General features: G+C 42.7%; 1 protein-coding gene across 1 annotated transcript in view; it reads left to right on the top strand.

The window, feature by feature from the left end:
- The window catches only part of btbd7 (BTB (POZ) domain containing 7), an 18,987-nt gene extending 7,222 nt beyond the window's left edge, over nucleotides 1-11,765 (top strand). Inside the window, exons 3-11 of the mRNA XM_037695242.1 lie at nucleotides 1,653-2,795; nucleotides 7,904-8,112; nucleotides 8,519-8,594; nucleotides 9,001-9,161; nucleotides 9,280-9,423; nucleotides 9,716-9,905; nucleotides 10,056-10,234; nucleotides 10,352-10,756; nucleotides 10,905-11,765. Coding sequence (XP_037551170.1) covers nucleotides 1,653-2,795; nucleotides 7,904-8,112; nucleotides 8,519-8,594; nucleotides 9,001-9,161; nucleotides 9,280-9,423; nucleotides 9,716-9,905; nucleotides 10,056-10,234; nucleotides 10,352-10,756; nucleotides 10,905-11,681 — 3,284 coding nt within the window. The 3' untranslated portion in view covers nucleotides 11,682-11,765. The remainder of the gene's footprint in view (nucleotides 1-1,652; nucleotides 2,796-7,903; nucleotides 8,113-8,518; nucleotides 8,595-9,000; nucleotides 9,162-9,279; nucleotides 9,424-9,715; nucleotides 9,906-10,055; nucleotides 10,235-10,351; nucleotides 10,757-10,904) is intronic.
- The last annotated feature ends 237 nt before the right edge of the window (nucleotides 11,766-12,002 follow it).

The following is a 12,002-nucleotide window of genomic DNA, read 5'->3' as shown; positions in this document are numbered from 1 at the left end:
CCCCCCCCCCCCCCCCCCCAAGTTCTTGGTGTCTGAGAGTTTAAAGAACTGCTTCGGATAGCTATTTTTAATAATTCTTTCTTTCACTAAAAACATTAATTTCAGTTTCAAAATGAGTTCTAGTTTTTGTTACAGAAACCAATTTATCCCAGTTTGTAACGGAGGACTTTTTAACTTTCCTTTAAACTGAAGTAGTTCAGTTGAACTGGCCTGGGGCACAGATCATTGAGAGTTTGAGTGATTACTATTTGGGTCACACTGATGGATGCTGACAGAAGGTCAGGCAGAGAGGATCTACTTGGCGGAGCCTCCGCTGACGTACAAGTCCAGTCTCAGGCCAAACATAACTGCCGTTTAGGGTAATTGACTGGGCCTAAACATGTCAAAGAACCGAGGAACAAAGCAGAACAAAACTATTGGTTCTAAATTGGTTCTTACCCCATAATAACTCATTTTTATGTCTACATTGAAATAAATTGGGTATTATGTCTATCTTATTTTGCAGTTGAATTTGATCCAGGTGCTTTGGTAGCTGGATCAGGGCAGTGTGTGCTCGGACCCAAAGGGTGCCAGAGGGAGGTTGTGTTTCTAGCCTGAACTACTGTAATGTTTCATGTTTGGCAGAAGGAAAAAAAATCCTTTAAAGTTTCTTTTCAAATTGTAGCATGGGCGACATAATTTAATGAAAACGAAAACAGAAAAAAAAAATCAGCTGTCAAATGTTTAGACACGTCTACTTTTACTTGTACTGTTGTGTTTTTTTCAAATTTCACTCAACTTTGTTCTGATGGTAAAATAATTAAAACAATGGTGATATGAATGGCGCAGTTATCAAAATAATCAAACTTATTAAACTTTTTTAACGATTCTGAACAATTTTATTCATCAAGTCTTTTTTATATATACCTTCTGTAGTCTTTTTAAGGTTATGAGTGGGCTGGAGCCAATAAGATTGTGAAGTTCATCCTGGTTAGGTTACCAGTTCATCACAAGGCCAACACAAAGACACTCAGGACACACTCGCTCACGCAGAGACCATTTATAATTACCAGTTAACCTAAGGTGCATATTTTTGGACTGTGGGAGGAAGCCAGAGTATCCAGTCTCAAAAGAACATGCAAAGTCCAGATTTTTTTTAATTTTTTTTGAAGATGCAACTCAAAGATGCTCCTGAGGTTGGAATACTGGTTTAGGGGATGTTTTGAAATGAATGTAAAATGTGGAAAAACAGAAGGATGTTTGGTGGATAGACGGGAAGAAAACAAAACTTATGAATGCATATCTGCACAGAGATGAGGGAGTGTTGATGCGTGGCCATAATTGATGCTGCCTGGTTTAAAAGGTAAAACGAATTGCTTTCATGAACAATTAACAAACTTCTAGGAGGTAAAAGTTCAAGCAGATGCAAAATATAGTTCTTTTATAGTGATGCTGTTTAAATGTATCCGTATGCCAGAACGACTGCTTTTAAGATTTAAGATTAGATTCAGAAATCTGCAAACTGTTTTCATGCAAGCTTCCACAGACTTTTGTTCGCAACCATGTTTTAAAAGAAGCTGTCATAAATGTACAGTAAATAAAGTAACCCTTGTCTTAATACTTTTAGCAAAAAATATATTTTAAACAAATTTCTTCATATGTTTTTATTCTAGGTACCTCATCTTACTCTCAGCAGGGATATGGCTGGGAGTCAAAGCTGTATAGCCTGGAGCACGGCCATGAGCGGCCCACAGACAGGAAGAAGAAGAGTCTTGGTCTGGCAACTCTCAAACGGAGGTTCATCAAAAGGAGGAAGTCGAGCCGCTCAGCAGATCACGCGCGGCAGATGCGGGAACTTTTGTCAGGGTGGGACGTCCGCGACTCTAACGCCCTGGTGGAGGAGTATGAGGGAACAGCAGCCCTCAAGGAGCTGAGCTTCCAGGCCAGTCTGGCTCGTGCTGAGGCTCCCAACTTGCAGCGGGATCTGGCTGCTCTCTACCAGCACAAATATTGCACTGACGTAGATCTCATCTTCCAAAGTACATGTTTCCCAGCTCACAGGGCCATCTTGGCTGCCCGCTGCCCCTTTTTCAAAACTTTGCTTTCCTCTTCTCCTGGTTATGGAGCAGAGGTTCTCATGGACATTGACACAGCTGGCATTGATGTGCCCATGTTCTCTGCCCTGCTTCACTACTTGTACACCGGGGAGTTTGGGGTGGGCGGAGCCGAAGATACCAGGCTGCAAAATGTGGATGTACTGGTTCAGCTCAGTGAGGAGTTTGGAACACCGAACTCCCTGGAGGCTGATATGAAGGGCTTGTTTGACTACATGTGCTACTATGATGCTCTGCTCAGCTTTTCTTCAGACTCTGAGATGATAGAGAGCTGTAACGAGAGAGGGGCTGTGGCTGCAGCACCAGCAGCAGTCTCAGGAGCCAGTGGGGCACCAGAGACCCCAGACGAGGACCTTAGGGCTCACAAGGCTATTCTCTCAGCACGCTCCCCATTCTTTAGAAACCTTCTGCAGAGGCGTATTCGCACAGGAGAGGAAATGACAGAGCGCACATTGCAGACTCCCACCAGAATAGTGCTGGATGAATCCATCATCCCACGGAAATATGTGCAGGTCATTCTTCACTGCATGTACACTGACCTTGTTGACCTCAGCCTGGTGCTGCGTGGCAGCCCTTCAGCAGGCAGCCTCGGTGAGGTGCAAGCCCTTGTTTCAGGGGGCCGTGGCGCCAGTACACGCACAGAGGAGGCCATGGAGCTGTACCACATTGCCTTGTTTCTGGAGTTCAGCATGCTCGCTCAAGGTAAGTCAGTACACCACATAAATCAAAACACGAGGGCAAACATGGTAATCATATTCCATACGTATAGTATATTTGGGTTGTTTGAAATCTAAATCAAACCTTTTTCTTTTTCAGTGTATCAATATATATCTTGTATTGTCTAGTTTTGTAATTTACTATAACAAAAAATGACTGAACTATTACCCTGATATTATTGAATTTATATATAAATAAATGTACGTAATCCTGTCAGATTAATAATGTTCCGTTTTGTTCAATTTAATCGTCCAGATCTGCGCTTTAAGCATACCGTGCCGCACAGTTTTTAGTGTGGTCTCATTCCTTGATAATTTCTTCCTTCCTGTTGAGTCTCATTGCTGCCAAGATCTCAGCCACAAATTGCTTAAAACGCTCAACATTGACCGAGTTAATGTAGTAAAACATCCTTGATCGGGAATTTCAAAACCAATTTGCTCATTTGTTCTGTCATAATTATAGTGTCACTTTCTATTAACTCAATATTGTAGCTGTTTTTGTCATATCTGATTGGATTTTATTTTTAAAAAATGCCTTGCAAAACTCGAGCATGGTTCATTCTGTTTTTATGCCTCCATGAAGCGTCATGTTCGATGTCTTGATATTTTTCTTGCACTGACAGTAATATCGGTGCAGGAACATGTTTATACATGGCCTGTATCAATATGTTCCTGCAAGTATTACAGGCTGTGTTTCTGAGAGCAGGCAGCTGGCTCATGCAGTGCATCCAACCCTCTGTCAGCACTTTATCACAGATATATCTTTACTCGGATTACACAGGTTTTTTTTTTAAACTCTTGCCACTGTTCAAGAGTGACCTCTTAAACACGCTAAAGGTCAAAGCCACGCTTTGACTTGAACCATCTGTTTATCACCTACACCTCCTCCAAAGGCATAAATGTCTTGGCATGCTGCATTTTGTACCATAAAAAAGGTCAGCCCATCATGTTCTGTAATTTTTCTAGATTATCATACCCTCATCAATCTTGGTGACTGGATTTTTTAAGTTAAAATGATAATATGAAAAGTTTCTGGAGTGATTTTTGACAAAAGGGTGACAACCAAGGTCAAAGGAAAAGTTTACAAGACAGTGGTGAGACCAGCTATGTTGTATGGTCTGGTGACAATGGCATTGACAAAAAGACAGGAGAAGGAACTGGAAGTGGCAGGAAAGAAGATGTCGAGGTTCTCTTTAGGAGTGACAAGAATGGATAAGATTAGGAATGAGATCAGAGGTACAGCACAGGTTGAACAACTGGGAGATAAAGTTAGAGACCAGACTGAGATGGTTTGGACATGTCCAGAGGAGGGACAGTGGGTATATTGATAAAAGGATGTTAGAAATGCAGCTGCCAGGAAAAAGACAGAGATATATGGATAGGCCTGTCACAATAACAAATTTTGCTGGGCGATTAATTGTCTCAGAAATTATTGCGATAAACGATACTATTGTTTGAAATTTGACTATAATTAGTAATTATTGTCAAATTTAAGAAGAAATGTTGGTTAATTTGTTTTGAGTGTAGTACTTTTTTTTTTTTTACCACTGGATGACTGTATAAGATTGTTTGGACCGAAGGATGGATAGTGAGAGAGCGAGCAGCGTGTCTCTTTAAGAAAAATGGGAAGGAGGTCCCTTGATGTGACATGGGCTGTCTCTCCTTCCTTGTTTTTGGTTCTCAAATTGGCGGACGCTTGGTGTGGTTTGAGCTCTTTAGAGCATTTGTCATACAAAGCTTTTTTTAAAAAAATAATTGGTAAACAAGTTCTCAGCTTCTTTTTTCAGAGAAAAACAACTTTTTACACGAAGGCACGGGTTTCAACCGTGAATTTTGGAACTTCGACAAGACGGAGGTTTTTTTCCCCGAGGTCGGCCTGTTAGTTTAGCTCGTAGCTTAGCTTCTCAGCTTAGCTGCTTTTAGCGAAGAGAGAAGAAAAGACGAGAAGAAACAATAAAGCTGATAAATGAAAATGAGGTCGATAATTTTCATTTATCTTGCGATAAATTGATTTATTATGCAGTTAGAGAGGACATGGAGGTAGTTGGAGTGAGGACAGAGGATGCAGAGGACAGAGTGAGATGAAGGAGGATGACTCACTGTGGTGATCCCTGAAGAGGGAAAAGAAGAAGATGTGCATAATGATTTGAGCTTAAAATTGCACAGCCTCATGCTGTGTAGTGAAATTCACACCGTTTCATTAAAAAAAAAAAAAACTTGATTATGGGGGTTTAAAATGCATCTAATGATTTGTTTAGACTCAGATTAGATTTCTTAGATTTCTCACTGCAGTTAGTTCTTGTTTTGGGCCTCTTTAATGAGATTTTTTTTTACAACTAACGGGCTTCTACTGGGAAGCAGTAGCAGATGTCAAACTTACTCTGATGTGTTTAATCGTTTGCATCATGTAAAGTTACCACACTGATTCATGAAGCTGCATTTGCTTATAAATCGGTCAATTTAGCTGCACAATGAGCTTTACATTAACCAGTTATTGGTTTTCAAATGGTGAAAAGAATAACGGCTTTTGATACGATCTCACAAGTGGCAAACGTGTGGCTTTTATTGCTTTAAACTAACTTCTGAACATACGGCTCAAAGAGGAACCTCTAAGAAGAGCTGAAAACATTTTGCAGAGACAATCTTCTCTAATTTTTTTTTTTTTTAATATTCAGGATCTAACAGGTGTAGCATCTTCTTTGACTATTAACTGAGGAGTTGACTCGGCTTTATAAGATCCATGCAGTCGCATCACGCTCAGTGATGAGCTGTTACGCTGTTGGTCATTTTAATCTGTGAGCAGGTCATCCTTACAAGACCCTCATGCTGCCTGTTGCCTCCATCATTTCCTTACAGAGCAAACGGCTTCTCATAAACTTTGAAAAATAGGTTTGATCTGAAGTGTGTCTTGCAGCTTTGAGTCTTTTTTTTAATCCCCCTTACATTTTATTCTGATGTTCAAATCCTGCAATCTCCAAACAACAAATCATCCCACCATCTGTTGGTAAATTATGAACAAGATTTTTTTGGCAGAATCCACCCTGCCACTTCAGACCTCAAGAACTGCCAGCTCTCTCCAGGAGGCAGCAGAGAGGTTTATGTCACAAGTTTCATGTGGAGAAAGCCATCTAATCTTCAGACAGTATTCCTCCCCTCCTTGTGTACTTCATCTCTTCATTTTCTTTTATCGTAAGAAGTTCTACCTTAGGGTTTTGATGGTGCATGTTACACGTCAAGATGTGCTTCCATTTTAGGGCTACATCTCACTCGGATGACAACCAAACTTAAAAGACTTAATGATTTTTAAACGAACCACAAAGCTCAACTCTTCCTGGCAAACTAGCTGCCTGACCATTTCATTTGGTGCCATCTTGTGCCCGTATTAGCCCCAGTCCTTGATTAGTCGTCATCCGTGAAGGCAAAAATAAAATGTTTACGTCAAAATTACATAATGTGAAAATGACGGCTGACATTTTTGCTGTTGTGTTGATCTTGCCAGTTAAGCTCCAGTAAATGTGGTGTGCCACCCGTTGAGAGAAAGGAGGGTTAGCTTCAGATATAATGCTGATTCTAATCTCCACCTCATAATAAAAGTGCTTTGTTTTAAAAGACAGGCTGTTGCTGTGGATTGGAATAGGCTAACTCAAAGCAGAGATGTTTGTTTTTCTGTCTTTGGTCCCACGTGGGGAATTGCTTGCTGCTGCTGGTGGGTGCCTGTGTGTCTGCTTTCAAAAAGCAATAGTAATTGCCTTTAAAAAGTTGTAGCTCTTTCAAGAAGACAGACAGCAGAAATAGACGAGGAGAGACGTATGCTTGGAATCCATTAGCTCTTACGGCATCTTCATCGCAGAAATTAAAGGTGCATTAGACCAAATTTCAGCCTCATTTATCCTCTTAATCATTTGGGATTTCTACCCTGCCTTTTCTGTTTCTTTAGCTTACTATAAAAACAACAAGGACAGCCGGAAAGGAAAACGCGTTAATGTGCGCACATAAGTGATGCATACGTCTGTACATTATCATTTAAAATGTCAGCATTAAAATGTGCACACATTGCTTGGATGGACATAAAGCTTGCAATTCAAAACTATCTCTTGGGGCATCACTCTTGTCATGTCTGCAAGCCAGTTTCTCTGTGTGCATGTTCAAAGGGGTGGGCTGGGGTGGGAAGTGCAGCTCCAAATTTCTGTTTTAAGATAAGATTTTCCCTGAGGAGCAATGCGACTGGCCCAAAGATGAAATGATAGACAGGACGGACTGGAATGTGAAATTTGGAAAGCTCGTATTTCAGTTCAGCGCAGCTCTGACTTATCAGTCTCTTTTTTTTTTTTTTTTTCTCAATGAATGTCTATTTTGTATTCAACATTCACTATCAGAGAATCATTTTTACTAAGAGCCTCTTAAGTTCTGTCTTGTTTTGGGTTGGCACAGTTGTGCCTGACTAAACTGATTTTTATGTACTTCAAATGAACTTTGGATATTTTATTATTTTGTTTCTTCCTTAATGGATCCCTCTTAGATTTAGTGTGACTTTTAGTGCCAGTGTTGGCTGTGTTTGCAGAACATAGTTCTATTTTGAACTGCTTGAGCAGCAAGTACATAATTCCCTAAACCTTCTGTGGCTTGTTAATGCATTTTTGATTCTGGCACACAAGTGTGCATGCACATTTTCAGAGTGTGTGTGCTGGCCCACCGGCAGCACACACACTCTGAAAAATTTCCTCAGGCTGCTGTGTTTACTTAACACGGTAAAGGGAAGGCAGCTTGAGACTAAAACACATCAAGGTATCAAAGGCATTTCTGTGGGTTGGTGTGTTACGGGGTAAAGCCACTGCCTGCTGTTCTGGTATGTGCTCTGATTTAAAAGCGCAGCATGGAGGATGCAGGAGGCTACTAGAGGGAGACTCTATGGGTCAGTGAATGACAATCAAAACTACTGCTTATTTGGCAGTGATGCAAGTTGTACATAGTATCGGTTTGCTTTTTATCATTTATATCTGTCAGTTTTAAATTATTTATGGTGCGTTCCTGGCTAAAAAGAGGACTGGACTGAACATGAAGATGTAAATTTCCTCTTTGCATCTTTTCTTCCAGGATGTGAAGACATCATTGTTGAAAGTTTGTCACTGGACTCACTGGTTCCTATTTTGAAGTGGAGCTCCCAGCCGTATGGCTCCAAGTGGGTCCACAGGCAGGCAATGCACTTCCTCTGCGAAGAGTTCAGTCAGGTCGTCACCTCTGATGTTCTCTACGAGCTCGGCAAAGAACACCTTCTCAGCGCAATTCAATCTGACTACCTTCAGGTACAGCAGTCTGTTTTTGACATCTTTTAACGTTTCACAAGTACTGATTTTTTTTTTATGCAGTCTTTCAGTTCACACACGATACATGTGACCAACACATATATTTACATGCTCAGTCCTTGAGATTGAGAAGCACAATTCCCTGGAAGTTATCACTTTAAACCCTGAATCTAATCAAAGTTGAGTTCTCCTCTGCATTGCCAAACAAGTTGGGCACTGGACCAGATGGTTGAAGTGTTGTAATCCAGCTACACACAGTCTGAACATGCTGCATTTTTCTGATCCCCGTTTTAACAGCTCCCCAGTTTCGTTTCTCACAGTGTCTCATGTTTCTGTTAATACTTTTGTGTGGCTCTTTCTTCTTGCCCTTTATCCTTCTCTTGCTCCATCTTGGTGTCATTCACAGGCCAGTGAACAGGACATTCTCAAATACGTTGTTAAGTGGGGCGAACAGCAGCTTATTAAAAGGATGGCAGACAGGGGTAAGATAATACACTCTATAATTACCCTCTCAGCGGACCCCCTAATTGCTCTGATGAAATTGCCCACTTACAAGAGCCCCCAAAATACACTTAAGATTAAAAAAACTTACCCTCATAAATAGAAGTCAACATAAAGTGACTTCAACTTTGTTTTTTTATGTCATTATGTGTTTAAACCTGATAAATGATGTTTTGTTAATATGGTATGAGCCAGCAAATCTATTCAGCCACATGAGCCACGCTGCAGGCGAAGTCATATTTATCTAGAGCTTAATTGAAACTTGTCAAACTGTGTGGAAATAGCTAGCAGGTCGCAAACTTAATAGTCATAGTTGAATAAATAATTAATTTAATCTGCGTTGTATTAAAAATCTGCTGTTGACTGTTCCTGTCCTTGTTAACCCAGAGCCCAACCTGTTGAGTGGCACAGCCCACAGCGTCAACAAAAGGGGAGTGAAAAGGCGGGACCTGGATGTAGAGGAGCTGAAGGAGATCCTGTCTCCCCTCCTGCCCTACATCCGAACTGAGCACATCTTGCCTCCCAACAGTGATGTCCTCGCCGACGCGGTCAGTACTCCTCCTCGTTCTTTTTTCTTTTGCTATTGTGTTTTCTATCAATGTGTGTTTGACTGACTGTGACCTTCATGGGCTGAATATCGATCCCCGTTGTGCACTCTGTTCACAGCTTAAGAGGGGTTTGATTAGTACCCCCCCATCAGACATGCTGCCCACGGCTGAGGGTGGAAAAGCCAACGCCTGGTTACGGCAGAAGAATGCAGGAATCTATGTGCGTCCTCGACTCTTCTCCCCTTACGTTGAGGAGGCTAAGGTGAGGCTCATTAACTTCAGACAGAGCTCAGACATGCATACTAAAACTATCAACGCTGCTATGGATACTTGCCATTTTATTAAATAATATCCTCCATCGTCTTAAGTAAAATTAATTTAATTTCCATTAGCAAAATTTCCTTATAAATTACAGGCCTATGAATATTAATGAACATATCCATGGACCAGAGAGAATCATTATTGAAGGTGTCAGTCAAGTGGAACTAATTTGCTAAATGTACTTTGTGTCCTTGAGTTGCACAGATTTATTGTACTTTTTTATGTGGCCTCAGTCTGTGCTTGATGAAATGATGGTGGAGCAGACAGACTTGGTACGTTTGCGACTGGTGCGCATGTCAAACGTCCCAGACACACTCTACATGGTCAACAACGCCGTGCCTCAGTGCTGTCACATGATCAACCACCAACAAATGGCATGCAACACGAGCGCAGCTCCATCGGTTGTGGCTAACGAAATTCCAGGTACTTATTATAAAGTGAGAATTTTCTGAAAAGTTTGCAAAAAAAGGAGCACAAATGGCAACATGCTCAAAGACTGGTGGTGATCTTCTGAGCACCATGTTCTTCCAGTGAAACAATGTGGAAAAAACACAAATCCTTTGCTTTTTCCAGTGCCTCCACTGTCTGTAGTAAAGAATATGATTCGACGACTGCACGAACTGAGACATACAGAGCAGGTCCAGCGAGCCTATGCACTTAACTGCGGTGAGGGAGCCACAGTCAGCTACGAGCTGCAGCTTCGGGTGCTGAGGGAGTTCGGTCTGGCAGATGGAGCCACGGAGCTCCTGCAGGTAAAGGAGAATAAGCTGGTTCAGGCTGGGACACTTAACAGAGTGGCAAAACATGAAGCTCAGACAGATCTCACCACATTCCAACCTTATAGGAAAATGTATTTTTGTTTCATTCAGAACCCATCCAAGTTCTTTCCGGATGAGCGGTTCGGAGATGAGAGTCCAATTCTGGCCCTGCGCCAGGTGGGTCGCTGTCGAGTAAACAGCAGTCCAGCCATGGACAGCATGATAACAGAGCTGGAAGGGGTAGTAGGTTTCCACCCACCCCTACCTCCTCCACCTCCCCCTTATCACCCCCCTACCACACCCAGCCATGCCCAGCTCAAGGGCGCCTGGCGGCCTCGTGTGCCCCTTCCGACCCCCACTCGTTCCTTCTCCTACCCCTGCAACCGCAGTCTGATCCAGCGCCATGCAGCCTCCAAGCATGGCAGTTCAGAGTACTCATCTGCACCCAGGTCCCAGCCCCCAGACTGCACCAACCCACAGGCTATGGGCCGAACCTTGCTCTCAGACCAGCAAGTGGTGAGTTTGGGTCTTAGACCTCCTTTGATTATTGTTCTGTATACTTTTTAATTGCTTTTATTTTTATTTCTTGATTTTTATTTTATTTATTTATTTATTTATTTTCTTATCAGTCTGGTAATGGCAACATATCTGTTTTCTCATGCAGATGAGTGTGGAGCCTGTTATAAGGGAGTTCATGCCTGATATTGCACTTGGTGTCTCAGTCATGTCCCTGAGGGAGCAGCACATGGCAGAGATGGACAGGGAAGGTCCTCGCAGCCCCATGGGACCTTCAGGCCACTATCTGCCCCATGGGTCCTGTCCTTCTGCCCGCCTTAACCATGGCTATGGTCCCGGACATGGCCACTCCTGCAAGAGACACGCTCCAGAACCCAAACTAGAAGTTCAAGCCGAGTTCCCTGACCTGTATGATTTCTCCTGTCGACCTGCAACACCAACTTCCTCTCACCCTCTGGCCACATTTCCAGGACCAGATCTTTACAGCCACAGCTGCAACCCATCCGGGTCATATCCCCCTCCTTATGTTTCTGACTGTCAGCCCCACAGCCACACGCTAGGACGGTCTGCTCCCGACCCTCTAAGACTGGATGTTCTCAGTATAAAATCCCAGAGGCATGAGGGAGTCCTTGCCAGCCCCTCTGGGCCTCAGTCCAGGATGGGACAGTTCCCTAAGGGGCGACCAAATGAGACAGACCTGACTCATGGATTAGGTCATTTACGGTCCCCCAGTGGAAATATGAACAGCTATGAAGAGAGGCACATAGGACCGAGAGATGCTCCAGAAGAAATGGTTTTAGGTGGAGAGTCATCAGGTCCAGTGCCCCTCCAGCAGCCCCACAGAAACAGTGTCAGCGAAGATCTTGTCAGAGACCGCAGGTCGCCCAGCAAACCTGACTACCCTTATAAAAAATCAGCACTTTAACCCCAGTTCAGGACCAGGGGGTTTGAGTTAAGAAAGGGAAAAACATGAGTGGTTGTTCATCAAAATGGACGGCAAAGCACTAAACGTGTGCCTGTGTGTGTGTGTGTTTGAGAGGAGCTGGGAAAAGGGGTTGTAGATGTTGCTATTTATAGAATCTAACCTTTTGTCCTACCTCTATCACACTATGCTATCCATGACACAGTCCGTATGGAAAGAGTAAGTTGGTTCGCTTTTGCTGCAAGTGTGGCCAGGCCTGCAGGTTTCCAGGATGTTTGAGAGTTTTTATATGATGGAATAATCTCTTGATTTCGATTCTGAAGA

Source organism: Nematolebias whitei, chromosome 21 (genome assembly GCF_014905685.2).
Source record: "Nematolebias whitei isolate Nwh7 chromosome 21, NemWhi1, whole genome shotgun sequence".
NCBI lineage: Eukaryota > Metazoa > Chordata > Actinopteri > Cyprinodontiformes > Rivulidae > Nematolebias > Nematolebias whitei.
The sequence above is the reverse complement of the archived record's forward strand: the minus strand, read 5'-3'. Positions and strand labels throughout refer to the sequence as shown.